Genomic DNA, 27,654 nt, shown 5'->3' on the forward strand with positions numbered 1-27,654 from the left:
GTCTCGTTTAAAAATCATTAAGTTAGTAGTCTTGTTTTTACATATGTAGTTCATTGTTAATATACTTAATGATATGTTTACTTATCATAGTATCATGTTAACTATATATATATCCATATATATGTCATCATATAGTTTTTACAAGTTTTAACGTTCGTGAATCACCGGTCAACTTGGGTGGTCAATTGTCTATATGAAACATATTTAAATTAATATAGTCTTAACAAGTTTGATTGCTTAACATGTTGGAAATATTTAATCATGTAAATATCAATCTCAATTAATATATATAAACATGGAAAAGTTTGGGTCACTACAGTACGCTCCCTATTACCTACCTTGGGCTTCCTCTAGGGCCGTCGATGAAACTCTCGAAGTCTTGGGATCCGGTGTTCTACAAGTTTGGCAAAAGGCTGGTAGATTGGAAAGCTAGATCCCTCTCATATGGCGGTAGACTCACATTAATTAAATCAGTATTATCTAGTCTACCTCTCTATTTCTTTTCGCTTTACTTATCCCCTTCTTATGTAAATGAAAAACTTGAGGGTTTGAGATGTCGGTTTTTTTGGGGTGGGTCTCAAAAATGGCATGGATTAAATGGGAGACTTACCTTAAGCCTCGTGATTATGGTGGGTTAGATATTGCCCCTCTTTCTCTTAAAAATCGTGCCCTAGTTGCAAAATGGTGGTGGCGTTTCAAACGTGAAAGCGATTCGCTTTGGGTGTCAATTATTAAAAATATCTACGGCGAGGATGAGGGTTTTAGTGCTTCATTTTCTACCCCTTCCCCACGTGCTTCTTCCACATGGGCGGGTATCCTTAAGGTGGGTAAAAATATTTCAAATAACAACGCCGCTTTTGCTAATTCTTTCAAAAAGAGAATTGTTGACGGGTCTAGTACACTTTTTTGGGAGGACATTTGGCTTGGGGAGACGACTCTTAAAGAGAGATTTAATAGACTTTATAGGCTTGAGACAAAAAAATTTGCCTTGGTTCTTGATCGGGCCCGTTGGGGGGGTGGATTTTCTTGCATCTTGGTGTTGGTCCCGCAATATCTCGGGGAGATTGGTCGGGTACCTCACCACCCTCACTAATCTTTTATCCAGTTTTGTCCCATGCAGCTCAGGTCGAGAAGAATGGTCATGGTCTTGGAGTAATGATGGCTCGTTTTCGATTCATAAGCTTATAGATATCCTAGTTCGGAGCAGCCCAAACATCTCATTCGTGGGCTTAAAGACGATCCGTAACAATCTAGTCCCCCTCAAAAATTGAATTATTTATTTGGCGTACTCGACACAAATGGTTACCTACAAGGGTTTCACTTGACAAGAGAGGCTTGGACTTGGGTACTGTACGTTGTCCGGTTTGTGATAATGGTTTAGAATCAGTTGAGCACTCCATCATCTTATGCACGTTCGCTCTTGACATTTGGAATCGTGTTTATGAGTGGTGGAAGCTTGGCCCTTTTACAAACTTGAGCATAAACGAGTCCTTTCTTGGGAACGGGTTTACCTTTACCTCCGACTTGGGTAAACTATTGTGGCAAGCCACGGAATGGGTCACGGGTTACATGATTTGGAAAAGTAGAAACGCTTTCACTTTCACAGAGACATCCAACTTAAATGTTTTTAATGGTTCTCTAATAGGGTTAACTAGTGAAATGACCCGTGAAACCACGGGTTTGTTTAAACGAAACAGTTTAATGATAGGTATTAACTGAACGTAAATGCTAAAGTTATTTAGTTTTATAACCCGTGGAACCACATAATCCAACTAAGAAACTCGTCAGCTGAACAATTCATCAAACACCTAAAATGCATATTTAATAATCCACATCCAATCATAAGAGATAATATTGGTTGTCATTTTATTTAAAAGTGTAAATCAAAATATAAATGTAGAATTGGTTTCATTCTGCCTAACTTTTATACCTTCTCGTACTTAATTCAAAATAATTAATTAAAATAATTTAACTATTTAATTTTAATAATTAAAATAATTATTAATAAGATTTAATAATAATAATTAATTAATAAGATTTAATTTTAATTCAAAATTATTTGGATTAATGACATCACCCACCATGCTTAGATTTTTTTCTTTTTCTTTTTAATTTTTTCTTAACAAAGGAATTAACCTAATAATGACATCATCATTTTAGCAATATAATAGAAACTATAGATGGTATCAATATCGAATGGGATGTCTGGCTAGCAAATCCACGAGTATACAATTCGTTAGCTTTATCTTCTAGGAGAATTGGGATTGGTTAATTTGTTGTCCTCCACGCAGGTTTTTTGCCCCACTCCTGGAGTAGTCGTTTTGGTCGAGAGAATTTGGGGTGGATCGGGGTGCTTTGTCGTTGAATTGCCAACACTGTGCTCTGTCCCTACTCCAGCTTGTTTAGTTAGTTCTTCTCAAGTCCAATCTTGGCCTTAATGATAATGAACGGACTAAGGCGTTTTCCTGCATACAAGTGGAGTATTACCATCTCATTTATAAAGGATGTCGTTTTGAATTTCCTAGATGTAGTCTCGTTTTTGTAATTTTGACACTATTGTAAGTTTCATGTTGATATATATAATATATACTTTCTTGTCGTTAAAAAAAATAAAAAATGAAACGTATGCTTACAAGTTCAATGAAGTTACCTTACGATTGAATTGTGAATGGTCGGACGTTATAGTAAATGTAAATGAATTTATTTGATACCCGATAAATATTTTATTTCTATTCTATTTGAAAAGATGTGATTCGATGAAAAATGAATTAAATGGATTAAATCTTGCTTGTCATTGGTGTGCTTTATTGGGCAACTTCTTTTTCAAGTTAACAGAAGTCGGGGTGGTTAATAAGTTCGCCGAGCTCATCAACAAAATGTCTGCAGAAACCACTTTCTCTACTTGGGCCTCCTTATTCTGTAACTTAACAGTTCCTTCATTAATTTCACGATCACCTACGATCGCCATCGAAAGGGATCCCAAACTCTTTAGCATCATCAAAGGCTAGTGCTTACTAATTCATTTATCAACCATGAACACTGCTTTCGGTTCCACTTCCCAGCACTTCTCACCAATTTAGAAAATCAAAAGAATGACAAACAATTGACCTTATCCTTTTACCTGCTTCTCATTTTTTTGGTTTCATTTCATGATTGTGGATATACGTTCGATTCCCAAACTGACACCAACGAATTGGAGCAATGGGTTTTGAACCAAACATGCCTATAAGATTATGATAACGTCTTCCAGCAGCAACTGAACCAACCTGCATAAATGTGCAGACAATGTTATTATTGAATATGAATAATATATACCACACGTATATATGATAAAAACTATTATACAGTCCATTAAAAAAATCCAAAAAAACAGACATGTGTGGCTGTGTGGCTCCCATGAAAACAACTTTGTAGACGACACCAGCGTGATAACCAAGGCCTCGTGTCTTCTGTTACCTTCGATTCATGTTGAGCTCGACAAAAGGGGCATTGATCTCAATAGCACTCGATGTCCCCTTTGTGACGGTGATCTCGAAACGGTAGACCATACACTCATCTTTTGTAATCATGCTCTTGACGTATGGATGAGATTATATTGGTGGTGGGGTGTTGGTAATTTCAATAATTTTTCTATATCCGTAATTGCAAACGAGGACAACAACGTGGCATCTTCAAGTCGTGGTAGCAAAGTGTGGCAAGCCGTCAAATGGGTTTGTGCATACTCCATTTGGAAGAATCGTAATAATAAAATCTTTAAAGGGAAAAGTTGGAGCGGTCCAGTTATATTAAATGAGATCCAAATATTGTCATTCGAGTGGATTTCTAATAGATTCAAAAGGAAAAAGCTTGAGTGGCTCGTGTGGTTCTCTAATCCGAGATTGTATCTTAGTAATTTGTAATTGTATATAAGTAGTGTAGGATTAATGTGCAAGGTACAAAATATAACTATATGGCCAACCTCATTTGAGCATTCGGGGTCACACACATATACACCGAGAAGTCAAATAAAATATATATATGATGTATATATATTACTTAAATAACAAAATAGTAGATCGAAATTAATTCATTTACTATTCATATGAATAGTAAATGAAACGAAATTAATTAATTTACTATTCACATGAAAGCGACATGATAGAAATTATTAATTATAAGTTACATAATATACCCCTAAAGTATTTGAGAAATACGACTTTAAAAAAGAAAATTACAAAAGAAGTTAAAACGCGTAAATCATAAATACGACTTTCAAAAAGGAAAATATATCTGTGATCCAAATTGATTGATACTCTTTACTTTACTTCATATTATATATATGGATGAGAGAATTGAAAAGAGAGGTAGTAAGGAAAAATAACATTGTTTCATACGGAGTATCATTTTGGATTCATAATATTAATCAAAGGTTGATTAATTATTACTTGGGTTTGGACTAGCATCCATTGACGTTGTTTGAAGTGTAGTGTGGACTATCCTAAGAGACGGTCATACTTTTGATCGTAAGTTTCTCTTCGTCTCATCAAATTCTCCAAGAAAGGTATATCGTTAACTCCTCTTTTGTTTTATATTCATGACAATTATTATGGTGTAATTGGATCATTGGGATAAATTAATCGTGTGCATTTTCATTAAATATATGAATATATATAATCTTGTAAATGTTTTTATAAAATAATAAAAGATTATTATTTTAACTATCCGCTGCGTTAATCTGAAATTGGTAAAAGTACACACGGTTTTACAACAGTGGTATCCGAGCCGCTTTTACACCATCTTAATTGTCACGTAATTTTCTTTAGATTTAGCTTTGTGGTGAATTGGTAACAGTCAAAACCTTTATGGTTTTGAGAGTCAACTTTGTTGATTACCTCATGACGCACGAATAAGATCTGGAAAAAAAAATCACTGTTATAAATTTTGAATTTATTTGTTATGGCTTGAATATTTATTATAATTGTTGATTGTTTTTTTCCATGGTTATACACATGCATTGTAACCATGGACTAGCCATATTTAAGTTTTAATAATGTAGTTATTAAAATTGTGATTGCACACATAGCTCATAATGCCCCGACCTATGTATGATTGTTGTGATTGTTGATTACGGCAATATTATGTCATGTTGATTATTTGTATTATTAGAAAGGCCATTTTGAAGCCAAAGTTGTATTATATTTATTTTTCATTTTTATAGTATTGTATTTAAGTTTATTTCAATTTGTAAAAGTACTAGTTTAGTTGTATTTTCAAATTTAAATAAATGTAACAAGATGAAGATTGAAGATAAAATACAACATGCTTTTGACTTAGAAGATGGCGAACAGGTCAAGTTGAAAACGATGGCGTTTGTCAAGTTTTCACTTGATTCTTGAATCAAGTGGGAGCAACGATATTACCCTTAGTTTGACCTCTTGATCTCATGTCGGCTCATGGGATCAAGCATAGGATTTTTGAGCTAGGCTATGTGTGTGTGATGCATGGTATGGTTGTGTTTTTATTTTTACGCATTTATATTTAATTATTGATTATAATATATGCTAAATGTTTTTGATGAAAACATTAAATAAAACTAGTAACGAGTTTCAAAGGTTAAAATTGATGATTTTAAAAAGTTAAACTCTAATGAGTTTAAAGTTAAATATTTTTTTTGAAACTCAAATAATATATATATATATATATATATATATATATATATATATATATATATATATATATATATATATATATATATATATATATATATATATATATATATATATATGGGCGACATCTTTTAAAACTGTTTTAAAACGATACATGTTTGTGTATTTGTTACTTTTATATATAAAATAAAATAACAAACTAGACGCATAAACACGATCGACATATATAAAACTGGTTAAAATGATTTTTAACAAATAGTGTAGCGAATCTTGTGTGCATGCATTATTCGTTAACACAAATTTTTTTTTAAAAAATACCTGTCAAATTTAAATCATGCCATCCAATGAGCTTACAAAAACTTCTCGTTATTTTTTTTTATTACGGTGAGACCTAATCGAATTATAGCCACGAGGTGGATTTTTAGTTACGAGTGAGACTAGGCTGAATTTCCACTGTTTTCAAATTGGACGACTTAATCGTATTCACGGTAAGACCTGAGTTCGAGGCAAGGATGGGGCAAACATGCCAATAGATAATTATGGTTTGTTAGACTACACATATCTCAAGGTCCCATAAAGATCTAAGAGTTGCACCAGTGATGCAATTGGTACTCGCTACCTACCAGTAGACTCTATAACTGCTAGCTGATCAACAGATGTAGTTATGGAACCTCTATGTGGATCTTAGGCTTTCGTAAATTAATTGTTTTTAAATATATTAAAACTTGGGTAATTAATTTATTAAAGTATTATATCGAAAATACTAAAATTGAACCTTGTTCTTTTGTAGATGTCAAACAATCAAAACGTAAACCACAACACCCTCCGTTCTTTGTTGGAGAAGGAGAAACTCAATGGTTCAAACTTCCTCGATTGGTACCGCAACCTGAGAATTGTTCTCAAATATGAAGGAAAGTTGAACAAAATTGAAGAACCCTTACCCAAAGCTCCTCCTGAGACAGCTATTGCTGCTCAAAAGAATGCTTATCTGAAGTTGTTTGATGAGCAAGAGAAGATAGCTTTAATCATGCTTGCTAGTATGACTTCTGACCTCCAAAAGAAAATGGAAGATCGTACAGCATATGATATGATGACTGAGCTGAAAAATATGTTTCAGAAACAGGCTAGTCAAGAGTTATATAAAACTTATAAGCTTCTTCAAACATGTAAAATGGAGGAGGGTCAATTAGTGAGCTCTCATGTCTTGAAAATGAAAAGCTACATTGACCGATTGGAAAAACTTGGAACTACCTTGCTGCCTAACTTGGCTGTGAACACATTTTGGTTTCACTACCAAAATTGTATCACCAATTTGTAATGAATTACAATATGCAAGGTTGGGAGAAATCTCTGGCAGAGGTGCACTCGATGCTTAAAACTGCTGAACAGGATATTCCATATAAGGTTTCCAATCCAGGTGTCCTGAAGATTATGGATGGTAAGGTGAAAAAGAATAAGCCGAAAACTTGGGGAAAAGGAAAAGGCAAGTCAATTGCTAAGAAGAAAATTCCACCACCTCTCAAGAAAGAAAACCCAGCAAAAGACGCTGAATATTTCCACTGTGGAAAAGTTGGCCATTGGAGGAGGAATTGTCCTTCCTACCTATCTGAGTTGAGAAAAGGCAAAGCTTGCCAGACCAACAAATCAGGTATATTTCATATACAATTATATACTTTTTCTAGTGATTCCTAGATTTTTGATACTGGTTATGGTACTCACATCTGTAACAATATGTAGGGAATGAGAAGAAGTAAGAGACTGAAGAAAGACACACTAGACTTAAGAGTGGGCAATGGGGCACGAGCTGCTGTTGAAGCTATTGGCACCTATGAGCTTACTCCACCTAGTGGTCTTATTGTTTTGTTGGAACAATGTCATTATGCTCCTAGTATTACGAACAATGTAATTTCAGTTTCTCTTTTGAAAGATGTTGGTTTTGAACTTACATTTACGCACTTTGGTATTTCAGTTTCTAAGAATAATGTATTTTATTTTAATGCTATTCCACGTGATGGTATTTTTGAAATTGATATGCATGGTGTGATTTCAAATAATAATTTTGTATATACCTGTACTGCCAAACAATTCAAGCAAGACTTGAACAAGACCTATCTATGGCATTGTCGTCTTGGTCATATAAATCAACAACGCATTTCGAAACTCCAATCTGATGGGATTTTGGAATCAACTGGCTCTGAGTCATTTGATGTATGCGAGTCATGTTTATGTGGAAAAATGACAAAGGTTCCTTTCTCCGGTTTAGGTGAAAGAGCTAAAGATCTTTTAGGACTAATACATACTGATGTATGTGGCCCTTTTAGTGAAATGTCCCGTTCATATTGATTATAAACGTTCCATATTAATTGATTTCGTTGCGAGGTTTTGACCTCTATATGAGACGTTTTTCAAAGACTGCATTCATTTTTAAAACAACCATAACCTTTATTTTATCAATAAAGGTTTCAAAAGCATTACGTAGATTATCAAATAATGATAATCTAAAATATATTGTTTACACACAACTATTACATAATGGTTTACAATAGAAATATATTACATCAACATATGTTTCTTGAATGCAGTTTTTACATAATATCATACAAACATGGACTCCAAATCTTGTCCTTATTTTAGTATGCAACAGCGGAAGCTCTTAATATTCACCTGAGAATAAACATGCTTTAAACGTCAATAAAAATGTTGGTGAGTTATAGGTTTAACCTATATATATCAAATCGTAACAATAGACTACAAGATTTCATATTTCAATATACATCCCATACATAGAGATAAAAATCATTCATATGGTGAACACCTGGTAACCGACATTAACAAGATGCATATATAAGAATATCCCCATCATTCCGGGACACCCTTCAGATATGATATAAATTTCGAAGTACTAAAGCATCCGGTACTTTGGATGGGGTTTGTTAGGCCCAATAGATCTATCTTTGGGATTCGCGTCAATTAGGGTGTTTGTTCGCTAATTCTTAGATTACCAGACTTAATAAAAAGGGGTATATTCAATTTCAATAATTCAACCATAGAATGTAGTTTCACGTACTTGTATCTATTTTGTAAATCATTTATAAAACCTGCATGTATTCTCATCCCAAAAATATTAGATTTTAAAAGTGGGACTATAACTCACTTTCACAGATTTTTACTTCGTCGGGAAGTAAGACTTGGCCACTGGTCGATTCACGAACCTATAACAAATATGTACATATATATCAAAGTATATTCAAAATATATTTACAACACTTTTAATACATTTTGATGTTTTAAGTTTATTAAGTCAGCTGTCCTCGTTAGTAACCTACAACTAGTTGTCCAACGTTAGATGTACAGAAAAAATTGATATATATTATCTGGAATCAATCCACGACCCAGTGTATACACGTCTCAGGCTAGATCACAACTCAAAGTATATATATTTTTGGAATCAACCTCAACCCTGTATAGCTAACTCCCACATTACTGCGTATAGAGTGTCTATGGTTGTTCCAAATAATATATACACATGGGTCGATATGATATGTCAAAACATTTGCATACGTGTCTATGGTATCCCAAGATTAGATAATATATTAGAATACATGTATAATACAATATAAGTTAGCTAGGATATGATTAATATAGATTTGTTACCAATTTTCACGTTGCTACAACAAGAAAAATTATCCAATCTTGTTTTACCTATAATTTCTTCATTTTAAATCCGTTTTGAGTGAATCAAATTTCTATGGTTTTATATTGAACTCTATTTTATGAATCTAAACAGAAAAAGTATAGGTTTATAGTCGGAAATATAAGTTACAAGTCATTTTTGTAAAGGTAGTCATTTCAGTCGAAAGAACGACGTCTAGATGACCATTTTAGAAAGCATACTTCCACTTTTAGTTTAACCATGATTTTTGGATATAGTTTCATGTTCATAAGAAAAATCATTTTCGAAGAAGAAAAACTTTTAAATTAAAGTTTATCATAGTTTTTAATTAACTAACCCAAAACAGCCGGCGGTGTTACTACGACGGCGTATATCCGGTTTTATGGTGTTTTTCATGTTTCCAGGTTTTAAATCATTAATTTAGCATATCATATAGATATAGAACATGTGTTTAGTTGATTTTAAAAGTCAAGTTAGAAGGATTAACTTTTGTTTGCGAACAAGTTTAGAATTAACTAAACTATGTTCTAATGATTACAAGTTTAAACCTTCGAATAAGATAGCTTTATATGTATGAATTGAATGATGTTATGAACATCATTACTACCTCAAGTTTTTTGGATAAAGCTACTGGAAATGCTAAAATGGATCTAGCTTCAAAGGATCCTTGGATGGCTTGAAAGTTCTTGAAGCAGAATCATGACACGAAAACAGTTCAAGTAAGATTTTCACTCGAAATAAGATTGTTATAGTTATAGAAATTGAATCAAAGTTTGAATATGAGTATTACCTTGTATTAGAAAGATATCTTACTGTAAATAAGAAAGATTTTTTGAGGTTGGATGATCACTCTACAAGATTGGAAGTAAGCTAGCAAACTTGGAAGTATTCTTGATTTTATGAAACTAGAACTTGTAGAATTTATGAAGAACACTTAGAACTTGAAGATAGAACTTGAGAGAGATCAATTAGATGAATAAAATTGAAGAATGAAAGTGTTTGTAGGTGTTTTTGGTCATTGGTGTATGGATTGGATATAAAGGATATGTAATTTTATTTTCATGTAAATAAGTCATGAATGATTACTCATATTTTTGTAATTTTATGAGATATGTCATGCTAGTTGCCAAATAATGGTTCTCACATGTGTTAGGTGACTCACATGGGCTACTAAGAGCTGATCATTGGAGTGTATATATATAACAACCCTCACTTTTTGACTTCTGAAATTACTGAAATGACCCTAGGGTTTACTGTCTGACTATACGTATTAATTATTTAAGGGTTGTTATATACACAATCAATTTAACGTTGACCAAATAATAAACTTTTATTCGACACTCACTGCTAATTAAAATTTATGCATTTCAATAATATTATTTATAACTATTAATCTATAAGTAATAAATAAAAAGTGACATTTATATAAATAATAAAACAATTGGGAACTAAATAAAAATAAATACAAGTCATGAATTAGTAAAAAGAAAATAATACTTATCATGTAGTAAATGTAAAAATAATTATAAAAATAATAATAATAATAATAATAATAATAATAATAATAATAATAATAATAATAATAATAGTAATAATAATGAGACTAAAGAATCTTAAACAATTACATCCTTATGTTGACTAAAAATAAAGTATAAACTAGTACATCCTTATGTTGACTAATTATAAACTAGTACCACCTTTTGTTGACTAAAAATTATAAAACAAAATAAAATCATTAATTAGAACATCTTTATGTTGACTAACACTCTAATACTTGCACTATATAAACACTCCTAGACTCCTAGTTTCTCATTCACAAATCACACCAAAATCATCTCTCAAAAACAATCTCTCCCTCTCCCTCTCTTGTGGTATTCGGATCTTCAAGTTTGTTCTTAGTGTTCTTCAAGAATCTTCAAGGAGTTTTTCAAGATTTTTAAGGCTTTGATCTTCCATCTTCATCGTGTTCATCTTTTCTTTGTTAATTATCTTGAATCTTCAAAGGTATAACATAAACCCTAAACTATTTACATAAACTTTAATCTTTGTTAATTCATATTCATATTATAAACTTGTTATTCATAAGTATATACATAAACACTCCTAGATTTATATATACATATATACATGTAAAAAAAAATATATTTTTATGTATATATACGAATTATATATACATATTAAAACCTTAAACCCTAATACTACTTATACTAGTACTTAACATGTATACACTATTACTATTACTAGCATCTATAACCTACTACTTATATTGTAGCACAAAAACATTTTGGGATATGTATTAGAGATGTATAGATCTTCGAACTTTCTTGACGAATGGTTTCTACGAGATTCTAGGCAGAGGGTTTGGATTTCCGATTTAAAGGGTCCTATGGCTCAAGCCCCTAGATCTAAATTAGCCATTCGAAGGGAAAGGGGTGATTGGAAGCTTATCTAATACGGCAAGTATCCTAAAATGAAAAACACTCATAAAAGTAGAAACTCTCTAGTCATAGAAACTTAGTAAAATAAGAAACTTTCTAAAAATGGAAACTTTATAAAAATAGTAACTTACTAGGAATAGAAACTTAGTAAAACAAACTATACTTAAACACATACTTAAACTTAAACATGGGCAAAACACTTAACTACTCTTAAATGTCAATAGGTTGACTTTCCTGCTCACTCGTTCAACTCTTTATTCCGAGGAATAACTCTCTCTCTACTTACTAAGGTGACTTTCATAGCCCCACTCTTATTGCTATAGAACTTTTTATACTTATTGGGGTGAGACACATGCTGCTTTTATACTTTAAACAACTTAGACACAAGTACGAACCTAAACTGTACTATGACTAGCTTATGCTACTAAGACCCCACAGTGATATTTTATAATTGCTTTTAGGATAAGGCATTCTTAATTATTGGGGGTAGGCCTATCGGGAGTAACGTCCCCGATACATTTGACCGTGATGTCTTTGTATTACTTACTAATGATTTAAACATGGTGATAAGGTACTGCCAACTTATCATAGGGGCAACAAAACAAACGTTTAGTCTAAAATATCACGAATCAGTACTACTTTTGGATCTGCGAGATCTACTTTTTGATCCTGCGGGAGATCAACTTTACAACTAAATCTTGTGGTCTAAAAACAACGATAACTACTTTTGTTAAACCTATGAACTTCACTCAACCTTTTTGGTTGACACTTTAGCATGTTTTGTCTCAGGTGCTGTTTGATTCAAGCTTTCTTATCTACTACTTATGTGATGCTACTGGGACTTAGGATCAAGAGATATCGCATTTATTACTTCTGCATATGAACAATTACTTTATCGTTATTTCCATTATTGTAACGACATTTCATTTTCCGCTGCATACTCAATAAAGTTAAATTTTCTCATTTAGTATTGTTCTCATATTATAATATGTTGGTTTATTTGATATTAGTAACGTTTCTTCCAGACCCTATTGGGAGGACGTTACAGATTGGTATCAGAGCATAACCAGGCTATTATAGAGAACCAGGATTGCATTTTTATGTGTGCCTTACTTGCTAGCTAGGGTTCCTTAGCAATCTAGGAATCTATAACCTTTCCTGCCTTAGACTTAAAGCATTTAGAATTGCCTTATAATCTTAACAATCATGCTTTACCAAACTTGACTTAAAGATTCTAATCAAAGTCTCTTTCCTAATGTAGGACTACAACTTTCCTTGACCATAGTGCCTTTAATTGTTGCCTTTAACTGTTAAATGCTACACTATACTTTAGAAACTTTACTTATCTTAGAATGCCGAGCTAATCTAAGAACTCTGCTCACTTTCCTGAGTACTATCCAATTACACCACCGCATCTAAATGCGACACAATGATTTCAGAAATTCTTGACATTCATAAGTCATCTATCATGGTTATGTGTATTACATATGTATTACATGAAATATTATCCATGATTTTGAAATTCTTATAATTGTTACTACTCACACTCAAACGTATATAACTCTCTGTTATATCACGTACCTATATGCCTTATGCCTTTATGCATCGGTTTGCGAATTGAAAAATGTCATTGGGTTATCACAGTATACGAACTGAAAGTCTTTAATCAAAAGATTATTAGATTACATACTTATCACTTTATGATCTCGACACGTCATACTGCCATTATTAAAGTAAAGACACATCATATCTTATTATATCTTATCGTATCTATCCTAATAGATTTTGTCTAACACTTTTTCTAAATTCCCTCCATAAATTACGGAAATCTTTTTGCTATATACACGTATTCGAGGAGACGAATATATCATCCAGTATTCAAAACTAATCTCATATCAAAAACCCTAATTCCAAACACATAATATGGATTCCTCGAACTCTTCGAGCTCCAATGGCAGCGTAACCGGAATGAACCAACCAATCAGCCATCATCTATTTTGGATGAATTGGGGATGGGTTCGTAGTAAACTTAATCAATGAAGACAAGAAGAAGGTGATCCCTTCCACCAACCGAATTCACCTCTTGGTGAAGAACCTGAAGCACTTACTGGCGAACCCGTTCGGAACACTATTTTCACCCTCATTTCCAGGATATCCAGTCACGAATATATAATATCTAAAATTTTAGATCTTATTCATCCACTTGTCTGAACCGCCAATCATCCCGGAATAATAGAAGAAGTCAACGAGCTTCGCGCTCGAGTAGTGGCTCTGGAGAATATGGTGCGAAACCTACGAACACCAGCAGCAGCACCAGCAGCATAACCAGTACCACCAGTACCATCGACATCACCACCAACATCACCAGCTTTACCAATGAAAACATCCGCATTCCACGCCTCAACATCACACTCAGTACCTCAAACATCAACATCATACGCCCCATAGATACCAAGGAATATTAGTAATAATGAGTTAAGATGTATTGACTCATTCTTCCTGAAGAATTACATATGTATACTTTATATATATGGATTGGAACAATAATAAATCTTTTCATACTAAGCTATTACGTGTGAATCTTAACTAGTATGTACTACTTGATTAATTCATATCATTAATATGTTATGATGTACATCCTTCGTTAATGACTTAACAATCGTTAATCACTGCTTCAACACAATAAACTCCATTTCATAATAAACCAAGTGTATTACTCAAATACATGATTGATTGTATACTTTCATTTTCGATGTACTCGAAACTTTCTAGAAAACATCATTCGTGCCTTATGAATTTCACAAGAATTCCACGAGCACCAACATCATATACTGAGGTATATTAATAACAATGAACGATGAAGTATTGATTCATAACTTCATTAGCGAAATATTTCGCGACAATTATGAAATCTCTAAGGTTTTGGAGATTATTTATTCTCGTTTCAACCGCAAATCAAATGAGTTTAATATTATATTAACTCATTAAATCTATATTATAACTGAAGAATACATATATGAACGTATATCTTCTCTTTTGTACAAACTGTTAATTGTGAAAATATTTTAATGGGTAGGTAATACCCGAGAAATATTTATATCTCACATTAATATGTTACATTGTACATTCTTCAAATTCTGATTCAATAATCAGTAACTATACTACTTACATCCACATATGTATCCGCGCACCAAAGAACAACCATTTTCATTCAAATCAAATTACATATTCTGAATTTGACATATCAGAATTCAAGTAAAGCTATAGCAGATGTTATCTTCCTAAAGATCACTACATTCATGAATTATATTCATTCGTATTCTATGATGAATTATCACATCAAACCACCAAAATTATCATTCATTACTTTTGAAATCAACAACGCCTATTCGTCAACCATTAGATCCATTGACGATTACAATCAGCGTTTAATCATCTAAAAATAAAATTTCTTGAAACCATCTCGGGTTGTCAATCAATGATTCAGATTCGTTAACCTTGAGAATGCTGACAAAGCAGCAAATGCTATAGATGTTCTTAAGGGCTAACAGTTTGATAATAAAGAATGGTACGTTGGAAAAGCCCAAAAGAAAATTTAGAACTGAAAAACGGATTGAGCTAACCATAGAGGAGACCAAGGACAAACACAAGGGCCAAACCCTATATTCAAAGAATCCAGGAAATTCTGAATCCGGTGAAATCTTTAGAGAATATCTTGCTCCAAAGTCATGTTAAAAGCTTGCGGAAAATTTTTCTTCATCAACTTTCGAACTTAGAAATTCCAAAATATCATCATAAATATCCTCTATATTTCGGAAGATATCTTCATAACGATTCATGTCCACAATTAAGTATCTCTTTGCGATATCTTTATAAAGGAAACTGTTTTAGTTTCTATATTCTGTAAAATTCGAGTTTAAATTATAAATGCTTTGAAGAAGTGATTGGGAATTGAAGCATGAGTTAATATAATATAATGACGTCAGGCCAACGTGATTATATTACAGTAAGTCATGCTCAGTTTTTAATGGAAGATGATGATTCATAGATTTTATAATCATCATTTGCCATGTTACACGACTCTTACATTCTATTTAACCTCTAAACATATCAAGAAAATATTTTTCTTGATGATTCGGTCTTTTTCGGATATTCTGGTAATATGACAAATCAAATCGTGCTATTACCTTTCCTTTCTACTTTATATATTATAATCATTCAAAACTTCATACCTATGAATTCTGGACCATTACTCGCTTGACTTGAAGTCGGGAAGAAGAAACAAAAACATAAAGCTCCGACATATAAGGGAAAATATAAAGCCCGATAACGACTCCGAAATTACAAACCGTGTATATCAATGCGTATAGCAATATAAAGACACGGGATAATTAAAAACACTATAACCCCAAGAGCATAGAAGAAGTAAACAGATTCCTCTGGCGGTAAAAGAAAAAGAAGAATGACTACATAGATGGTCAATATAATAACCAGGATCAGATCTGGATTTAGCATTTTCTTAATCTTTTGGAAGTTTGAATTGAGAAAGAAAGTATAGAAGTGGTGAAGATAATGAAACGGAAGAAGCTAATTTATAGCAAAATTCCAAACACATCAATCGAGGCAAATCACCGCATTTAATCAAACAAATCTCAAAATTTCGTAAATACCGGAGAATCAAATCTTATAGATTACGAAGATTTCCTTTAATTCCTTGAATTCCGGAAATCAATCGTGACTACGTCAAAAGTTAAGGCGAACATTTAATTTTCTCATTTCACTCTTTTATGATAGCTTCGTTTATACTCTTCCTATAAACGAATCGTTTTATCCATATTATTCAATAGTGATAAAACTTTATTTTTCAACTTATATTCATCATTAAAATATTCTTGTTGTAAACAATGAAGATCTCTATCAAATTTCATGACTGTGATTTTCACGAACTCCTCTCTGTTTGTCTGCCCTAATATTGTGGCATAAAATGCTCAAGGTTTTAAATGAGCTCAATACCATTCATAACACATTTCATGTATCCAATTTACTGAAATGACTTGTATAACATCATCATTTTGAATGATCTTCGTATTAATGATAAAATGCACTTCGTTGAAGAACCTATAGAAATCATGGAAGGAGAGGTCAAACAAACGCGTAAAAGCAACATACCTATCATTAAAGTCTGTTGGAATTCGCGTAGAGGCCCCGAATATAGCTGGGAACGCAAAGACCATATGAAACGGAAATATCCCCATCTCTTCTCAACTGCTGATGCATCCGAGAAGTCTACCTAAAACTTCGGGATGAAGTTTTTATTAACGGGGAGGTACTATAACAACCCTCACTTTTTTACTTCTGAAATTACTGAAATGACCCTAGGGTTTACTGTCTGACTATACGTATTAATTATTTAAGGGTTGTTATATACACAATCAATTTAACATTGACCAAATAATAAACTTTTATTCGACACTCACTGCTAATTAAAATTTATGCATTTCAATAATATTATTTATAACTATTAATCTATAAGTAATAAATAAAAAGTGACATTTATATAAATAATAAAACAATTGGGAACTAAATAAAAATAAATACAAGTCATGAATTAGTAAAAAGAAAATAATACTTATCATGTAGTAAATGTAAAAATAATAATAAACATAATAATAATAATAATAATAATAATAATAATAATAATAATAATAATAATAATAATAATAATAATAATAATAATAATAATAATAATAATAATAATAATAATAATAATAATAATAATAATAATAATAATAATAATAATAATAATAATAATAATAATAATAATAATAATAATAATAATAATAATAATAATAATAATGAGACTAAAGAATCTTAAACAATTACATCCTTATGTTGACTAAAAATAAAGTATAAACTAGTACATCCTTATGTTGACTAATTATAAACTAGTACCACCTTTTGTTGACTAAAAATTATAAAACAAAATAAAATCATTAATTAGAACATCCTTATGTTGACTAACACTCTAATACTTGCACTATATAAACACTCTTAGACTCCGAGTTTCTCATTCAAAAATCACACCAAAATCCTCTCTCAAAAACAATCTCTCCCTCTCCCTCTCTTGTGGTATTCGAATCTTCAAGCTTGTTCTTAGTGTTCTTCAAGAATCTTCAAGGAGTTCTTCAAGATTTTTAAGGCTTTGATCTTCCATCTTCATCGTGTTCATCTTTTCTTTGTTAATTATCTTGAATCTTCAAAGGTATAACATAAACCCTAAACTATTTACATAAACTTTAATCTTTGTTAATTCATATTCATATTATAAACTTGTTATTCATAAGTATATACATAAACACTCCTAGATTTATATATACATATATACATGTAAAAAAAATATATTTTTATGTATATATACGAATTATATATACATATACATATTAAAATCTTAAACCCTAATACTACTTATACTAGTACTTAACATGTATACACTATTACTATTACTAGCACCTATAACCTACTACTTATATTGTAGCACAAAAACATTTTGGGATATGTATTAGAGATGTATAGATCTTCGAACTTTCTTGACGAATGGTTTCTACGAGATTCTAGGCAGAGGGTTTGGATTTCCGATTTAAAGGGTCCTATGGCTCAAGCCCCTAGATCTAAATTAGCCATTCGAAGGGAAATGGGTGATTGGAAGCTTATCTAATACGGCAAGTATCCTAAAATGAAAAACACTCATAAAAGTAGAAACTCTCTAGTCATAGAAACTTAGTAAAATAAGAAACTTTCTAAAAATGGAAACTTTATAAAAATAGTAACTTACTAGGAATAGAAACTTAGTAAAACAAACTATACTTAAACTTAAACATGGGTAAAACACTTAACTACTCTTAAATGTCAATAGGTTGACTTTCCTGCTCACTCGTTCAACTCTTTATTCCGAGGAATAACTCTCTCTCTACTTACTAAGGTGACTTTCATAGCCCCACTCTTATTGCTATAGCACTTTTTATACTTACTGGGGTGAGACACATGCTGCTTTTATACTTTAAACAACTTAGACACAAGTACGAACCTAAACTGTACTATGACTAGCTTATGCTACTAAGACCCCACAGTGATATTTTTTAATTGCTTTCAGGATAAGGCATTCTTAATTATTGGGGGTAGGCCTATCGGGAGTAACGTCCCCGATACATTTGACCGTGATGTCTTTGTATTACTTAATAATGATTTAAACATGGTGATAAGGTACTGCCAACTTATCATCGGGGCAACAAAACAAACGTTTAGTCTAAAATATCACGAATCAGTACTACTTTTGGATCTGCGAGATCTACTTTTTGATCCTGCGGGAGATCAACTTTACAACTAAATCTTGTGGTCTAAAAACAACGATAACTACTTTTGTTAAACCTATGAACTTCACTCAACCTTTTTGGTTGACACTTTAGCATGTTTTGTCTCAGGTGCTGTTTGATTCAAGCTTTCTTATCTACTACTTATGTGATGCTACTGGGACTTAGGATCAAGAGATATCGCATTTATTACTTCTGCATATGAACAATTACTTTATCGTTATTTCCATTATTGTAACGACATTTCATTTTCCGCTGCGTACTCAATAAAGTTAAATTTTCTCATTTAGTATTGTTCTCGTATTATAATATGTTGGTTTATTTGATATTAGTAATGTTTCTTCCAGACCCTATTGGGAGGACGTTACAATATACCAATAGTACATACATCTAAAAGTTGTGTATTGTACGAGTACGAATACGGGTGCATACGAGTAGAATTGTTGATGAAACTGAACGAGGATGTAATTATAAGCATTTTTGTTAAGTAGAAGTATTTTGATAAGTGTCTTGAAGTCTTTCAAAAGTGTATGAATACATATTAAGACACTACATATATATACATTTTAACTGAGTCGTTAAGTCATCGTTAGTCGTTACATGTAAGTGTTGTTTTGAAACCTTTAGGTTAACGATCTTGTTAAATGTTGTTAACCCAATGTTTATAATATCAAATGAGATTTTAAATTATTATATTATCATGATATTATGATGTACGAATATCTCTTAATATGATATATATATATACATTAAATGTCGTTACAACGATAATCGTTACATATATGTCTCGTTTCAAAATCATTAAGTTAGTAGTCTTGTTTTTACATATGTAGTTCATTATTAATATACTTAATGATATGTTTACTTATCATAATATCATGTTAACTATATATATAACCATATATATGTCATCATATAGTTTTTACAAGTTTTAACGTTCGTGAATCACCGGTCAACTTGGGTGGTCAAATGTCTATATGAAACCTATTTCAGTTAATCAAGTCTTAACAAGTTTGATTGCTTAATATGTTGGAAACACTTAATCATGTAAATAACAATTTCATTTAATATATATATAAACATGGAAAAGTTCGGGTCACTACATTTAGAACTATGTCTAGAAATGGTGAATCATACTTCGTTACATTTACTGATGATTATAGTAGATATGGTTATGTTTACTTGCTGAAACATCAACATGAAGTTTTTGAAACATTCAAAATCTTCCAAAATGAAGGAGAGAATCAACTTTAAAAGACCATTAAAGCCCTTCGCTCTGATCGGGGAGGGGAATATATGAGTCAAGAGTTTTTGGACCACCTGAAGAATCGTGGGATTGTCTCACAGTTCACTCCACCTTACACAACACAACACAATGGTGTGTCGAAGCGGAGGAATCTAACTTTACTTGATATGGTTTGATCTATGATGAGTCTAACTACTCTGCCAATCTCTTTTTGGGGTTATGCATTAGAGTCTGCTGTAAGCATACTCAATACGGTTCCAACCAAGAAGGTAGAAAAGACACCATATGAATTATGGCATGGAAAGAGTCCTAAGTTGTCTTATTTGAAAGTCTAGGATTGTGAAGCGTATGTGAAACGTGACACTTCAAACAAGTTAGAACCCAGAGGTATCAAATGTCACTTTGTGGGATACCCAAAGGAAACAATGGGTTACTACTTTTACTATCAAGCTGAAAACAAAGTGTTTACTGCTCGGTTTGCTGAATTATTTGAAAGAGATCTTCTCTTACAAGAAGTCAGTGGGAGTAAAGTAGATCTTGAAGAAATTCAAGAATCACAAAGTAACATACCTTCTAAAGGCACTAGCCAACCGCACGTTGAAGCTGAACATACTGTTGGTGAGTCTGAACGTGTTGCACCTATACTTCGTAGATCTAGTAGAACTCTTCATCAACCTGAGAGGTTAAATCTTCTGATTAATTCAAATGAACCTCATCTAGGGGATTATGATGAACCCTCTAGCTATGGTGAAGCTATGTCAGATCCATAATCTGACAAATGGGGAGATGCTATGAAGGCAGAGATGCAGTCCATGAAAGATAATCAAGTATGGGACTTGATTGATCTTCCACCCAATTGCAAGACAGTGGAGTGTAAATGGTTCTTTAAGAAGAAGGCTGACATGGACGGTAATGTAAATACTTTTAAGGCTCGGTTGGTGGCAAAAGGTTATACTCAAACTCAAGGAATTGATTATGAGAAAACTTTTTCACCAGTCGCGAGCATTAAATCAATTAGGATACTTATTGCCATAGCTGCTTTTCATGATTATGAAATATGGCAAATGGATGTCAAAACCGCTTTCCTAAACGGCGACCTAAGCGAGGACGTATATATGGTTCAGCCGGAAGGGTTTGTGAATCCTAAGCATCCTACTAAAGTATGCAAGCTTCTAAAATCCATTTATGGATTAAAGCAAGCATCCAGGAGCTGAAATCTTAAGTTTGATCATAAAATCAAAGAGTTTGGTTTTTCTCAAAACCAAGATGAGCCCTGTGTTTACATTAGAGCTAGTGGGAGCAAAGTTGTCTTCTTGATCTTGTATGTTGATGACATACTACTTATTGGAGATGACATTCCAACTTTGCAAGATGTCAAATCTTGGCTTGGAAAATGTTTTGCCATGAAAGATCTTGGAGAAGCTAAGTATATTCTAGGAATCCGGATCTATAGAAATGGATCCAAAAGGCTTATTGGTTTGAGTCAAAGTACATACATTGACAAAATCTTACGAAGATATAACATGCAAAACTCCAAGCGCGGAACATTGCCCATGCAAAAAGGGCATAACCTTGAGCAAGTCTCAAAGTTCTATCACACCTGATGAGATAAGACGAATGAAATGTGTTCCATATGCTTCGGCTATAGGATTCATTATGTATGCCATGTTATGTACTAGACCTGATTTCTCGTTAGCTTTGAGTTTGACGAGTCATTATCAACAGAATCCAGGTGAAGAACATTGGATTGCTGTTAAGAGCATTCTTAAATATTTACGGAGAACTAAAGATATGTTCTTGGTTTACGGTGGTTTGGAAGAAGAGTTGAGTATTAGATGTTATACAGATGCTAGTTTCCAAACTGATTGAGATGATTCTCGATCCCAGTCAGGGTATGTCTTTGTCATGAATGGCGGGGCAGTTGATTGGAGAAGCTCAAAGTAGAGCACAGTTGCACAGTCTATAACGAAAGCAGAATACATTGCTGCCTTAGAAGCTGCTCAAGAAGCTGTCTGGATTAGGAAGTTTATTACTGAACTCGGAGTAGTTCCCAGCATTGAATCCCCTATGAAAATGTACTGTGATAATTTAAGTGCTATTATACTTGCGAAAGAATCACATGTACGTAAAGGTAGCAGACACATTCTTCGAAAGTTTGACTACATTCAAGAAGTCGTTGAGAGGAATGATATTAGTATTCTTAAGGTTCATACAGATGATAATGTGGCTGACCCGTTCACGAAGCCCATGACACACAACAAGCATGATGATCATGCTAGTAGTATTGGACTTCGTTATGCTGCCGATCTTTTTTAATTTGTAATTTAGTATTTGGATATTTTTGGAACATTAAGCAGTTTTATCTTAATGAATTGATATATAGTTGGTATGATCAGTTTCATTTATATCACTGTGTTCTATATTAGCATGTTTAATCCATGAATAATTGTTGATTATTCAAAATCTCCATAATCGGTTATGTTATGGGAATAACATGAATTAAGATTAATATGAATTTTTGGTTATATTCATTGATGATGAATAGTTAACTTATTGAGACCAAAATTCATATGTATTCATTGATGATGAATATTGGAATGACCCAACCATGAGATGTTACTACATGGATCGTAGTCAGTAGTGAATCTTTTAGTGATTATGTTTTTATGTCCTTAGACTTGAGATGCACGCCATTTTTAATGTGTGGAACATTGTACTTTGATATGGTTAAATGTTGTCCTGAATAAGGCTGTTATAAAGGCCATTATTGGGTATAATGTAAAGCTCGTGATAGACACGTGTATGCAATATAGGATTTGTTCCTCTAAAATATTTGGAGTTAGATACTTTTTGAGCTCCTCGATGAAAGAATAAGATATTTGTGTGGCCGCACCCAGATGTAATTAAGATGATACTTAATTAGTTTGGTGATCTAATTCAGTTCTAAGATCGAGAAACAAAATTGTTAAACAAATGAGAATGACCGATGATCCATATCTCAAGTTTAACTAAAGTATCTGAAACAAAATGACGAATGACATTTAAAACTTACCATAAAAAGTTTCGAGAAACTACCCTCACATGAATTTGGGGACAATGACGTGTTGCTAGACGCTTACCATTGTTTGTATAGTTACTTGGTGCTGTGCCATGCACAAGTGGGAGTCTGTAGGATTAATGTGCAAGGTACAACATATAACTATATGACCAATCTCATTTGAGCCTTCGGGGTCACACACATATACACCGAGAAGTCAAATAAAATATATATATATATGATGTATATATATTACTCAAGTAACAAAATAGTAAATCGAAATTAATTCATTTACTATTCATATGAATAGTAAATGAAACGAAATTAATTAATTTACTATTTACATGAAAGCGACATGATAGAAATTATTAATTATAAGTTACATAATATACCCCTAAAGTATTAGAGAAATACGACTTTGAAAAAGAAAATTATTAAAACGCGTAAATCATAAATACGACTTTCAAAAAGGAAAATATATCTGTGATCCAAATTGATTGATACTCTTTACTTCACTTCATATTATATACATGGACGAGAGAATTGAAAAGAGAGGTAGTAAGGAAAAATAACATTGTTTCATACGGAGTATCATTTTGGATTCATAATACTAATCAAAGGTTGATTAATTATTACTTGGGTTTGGACTAGCATCCATTGACGTTGTTTGAAGTGTAGTGTGGACTATCCTAAGAGACGGTCATACTTTTGATCGTAAGTTTCTCTCCGTCTCATTTATTTCTCCAAGAAAGGTATATCGATAACTCCTCTTTTGTTTTATATTCATGACAATTATTATGATGTAATTGGATCATTGGGATAAATTAATCGTGTGCATGTTTCATTAAATATATGAATATATATAATCTTGTAAATGTTTTTATAAAATAATAAAAGATTATTATTTTAACTATCCGCTGCGTTAATCTGAAATTGGTAAAAATACACACGGTTTTCCAACAAGTAGCTGTTGCATGCTTTGCAACTTGTTAGCTCGTGGTGTTAGTTTGTACTATCGGATGTTTATGTTCTAGACATAATATCTTAGAACTCCTCGTGTTTTGGTTGGTTTTTAAATAAAGTTTTTGCTTGCCTTTAAAAAAAAAAAATAAATAACCAAGGCCTCTTTTCAACCTCCAAATAAACCCAGTAAGTAAACACAGGTCGAACAGGTTGGGTTGAGCAGGTCGAGAGTAACCTTTTGTATCTTCATCTTCAACTACACCGAAACTAAATTCTTTAATCTCTGATAAAATGATTCACATTGAAGTGGCAACATTATCTGGTGGTTGGATTGTATTTTTAAAAAACTAACCCGAAAGGTTGGTATTTATTGAAGGGGAACAATGGCCATGATTGAAATAAACAATATTTTAACAACCATCAATCAATATTCAGTAACAAACTATGAGAAATAGATGAAGCCATCATTTTTTTTCAACTTGAACTAGGTGCAAGCTCAAGATGAAGCTCAAGTTAAAACTCTAGATCCAAATAACCATCCAAATAACCCGATAAAAATATCAAAAAGATTAACCAAATAAAATACCAAAAAAACCAATCATCGTCGATCAACTGCCATTTAGATAATCAAACAACTAATGTGGGATTCAAATATGTTATTTTTACAGTAGTAGATCAACATATATTAAACCAAAAATCTCTCAAACTTAAAAGAATGATTAACAAACCAGAAATCAACTATTTTAACACATAAAACATGACGTTTAGCTATGTTTTTTTACCACCAACACAATCGCCAATAATTTCAACCGTTGGTGATGCACGTGGGGAGGGTAACAGAGCTTTCAACATCTTCAACACTTGATCCTTACTATAAACCATTAACCTGACCTTCTTTAAAACGGGTGACTTAGCCAAGATTAGCTTCACAAAATCCAAGTCAGGATTCTTATTTTCAAAATCTTCAATCTCAAGTTCAATCAAATGTTCCAACCTAATATCAGAGTACTCTTGCATTGGAACAGTGTAGTTCTCATCCTCGATAAAGTTCATCCAGTGACCTGTATCTTCGCATAGCATCTATCAATGTTTTCATTATGGGTTAGTACTTTTCAACCCTCATATATGGTAAATAAACCAATTTCAAAATATCGGTTTTTAGTTTTTAGATTTGAATTCGGTTTCGATTCGGTTTTTGGTTTTGCTACCAAAAACTTCAAAACTGGAAAACTGAAGCGAAGTGAGAACTAGACGTACTTCTGAAACCAAGGATGTTCGGATAATGTAATCTAAACACAAGGTATACATATATACGAACATAAATTTATTTAACTGGTTTACAGTAACATAATTAATTATTAATTATAATAACTATAACTATAATATGAAAAGGAGAATGCCTATAATATGAGCGTTCTTGTAAAACACACCGATTACTCACGATTAATCCCGACTCATTTTCAAGAACAAACCAATATGTTTTTCCAAAATCCGTTTAATTAATCAGACAATGTGGGTTAATGAGTCAAAACCAGATTTGTTGGTCAAAGTTGGCCACTAATATGAGTTTAAACTAGAATTTTAGAATATTTGAACAAATGAATATTACGTTTATGTTATTGACAATCATGTTCAAATTAATGTTTATGTTTATAGTTTTCTTCTATATTTACAGATATAATTTTGATATTTTGCTGATTACTACCTGAGTAGCGAGTTTTGCAACCTTGAATATGAGAGTAAATGGTATAGTTTCAATGTTCTTTTTGATGACATGGGAAATAAGTGACACGGGACAGTTTAATGGGACCTTTACTTCAAAATTAAATACGAGTAGGATATAAGATAGATGTATGTTGTTTACCTGTAGTTTAAGTTTCTCTAAGTTTGGGGAGCTTCTGATAATAAGTATAAGAAACTGCAAATAAGCATCTTCAAGGAAACATATTCTTTCTAAACGCAAATATTTGAGGTGGACTAATGAAGTTGCAAGTTGTCGCGGGACCACCCCTCCAAATAAACTCTTCAACCAGACGCGAAACAAATATAAGAAAAAAATAAAGTTAATTTAAATCATTTACATATAATGTAAATAAGTTTTACCCAAATGTCCCAAACACAAAGAGTAAGATGTTCAATCACAGGTAAGCAATGAAATAACGCATCGACGGTTTTATATTCATCTTCATGGAAGATCAAAATACACTCATGATATCCTGTAAGCTGCAACAACATACAACATCAAAGTAAGTAATTAAAGCCCATGAAGATTGATACTCTAGTAACAACTTACTTACCAAAGTGAAGCTTTTAAGAAGTGGATTACTGGATAAGATGTCCATAAGTGCCTTTTTAGAGATGTTAACATACTCCAAGCATAAAGTTGTGAGTCTACCAAATCCATTGAATGTTGATGAGATAAACCGGTTAGGTGGTGAAGAATCAATATCACAACAACAGAGATATAGCTCTGTTAATTGGGGAAATGAGAAAATGGATAAGGGCAGATCGCACAAAGATTTCAAGCGAAGTTTCTTGACAGTAATCTTTCTCGACAAATGAACTAATATTTGGTTGATTTCAAAACAATCATAAGCTGTGTCATATTCGTCCTTGGTCCTCATAGAAAGGGTGAAGTCAACTATTGGTCCCTGGTGTAGTAACAAAAATTGGTATATAGCATAGAAAAGTTTACATCTCCTACTCATTTTTTTCCTTTCATTTGGTTGTCTTTCAAACTCTTGCTCGACAATTGGCAGTTGATTTTCATCGGTTGAATCATCAAATAGATCCTCATTAAACAAAACTTTAGGAATTTTGTTCCACTTGTACCTCCATTCTTTAGAGAGGATACTTGACCTTACTACTTCTTTAAGTGGTAGACGACATACGATGTTCTCTGTTATTTCTGAAGGAAGGGTACTGATCGTATCATCTAGCAACAAAGGTTGAGCATTCATCTTGGGGTACTAAATCATAATGCAACTCATTAGTACAAACTCAATTTAAGACGAATAAAATTTAATATATAAACTGAACCTATGAAAACTCACCCCTACCCACAATCAGCAAGCTATATTTGATAATAAATATACTTATGGTATTATGAGTCAAATAACTAGTTGAATATACCGACAATCAGCAAGTAATATGTGGTTTCTAATAATTTGAGTCTATTTCAGATAAACTTTTAAAGAATAAGGCGGTTAATTCCGGTGTTGGTGTTCCGTTTGTCTTGTCCATTAGGTTGCGCTTTCTAGTTGCGAGTCCAGCCAGATTTCCTTG

The 27,654-nt window shown here is 32.4% G+C and overlaps 1 protein-coding gene across 1 annotated transcript; it reads right to left on the bottom strand.

Moving 5' to 3' along the window:
- Window positions 1–3,128: 3,128 nt before the first annotated feature.
- Window positions 3,129–27,329, bottom strand: LOC139875237 (F-box/FBD/LRR-repeat protein At1g13570-like). Its single transcript, XM_071862579.1, has 6 exons — window positions 26,667–27,329; window positions 26,473–26,592; window positions 26,234–26,392; window positions 26,075–26,179; window positions 25,159–25,449; window positions 3,129–3,266 (listed from the first exon to the last, which is right to left on the bottom strand). Exons 1-6 carry the CDS (start codon window positions 27,327–27,329, stop codon window positions 3,129–3,131), a joined length of 1,476 nt encoding a protein of 491 aa, XP_071718680.1.
- Between the last annotated feature and the right edge of the window lie 325 nt (window positions 27,330–27,654).

The sequence above is a fragment of the Rutidosis leptorrhynchoides genome, chromosome 11 (assembly GCF_046630445.1).
Source record: "Rutidosis leptorrhynchoides isolate AG116_Rl617_1_P2 chromosome 11, CSIRO_AGI_Rlap_v1, whole genome shotgun sequence".
Taxonomy (NCBI): Eukaryota; Viridiplantae; Streptophyta; class Magnoliopsida; order Asterales; family Asteraceae; genus Rutidosis; species Rutidosis leptorrhynchoides.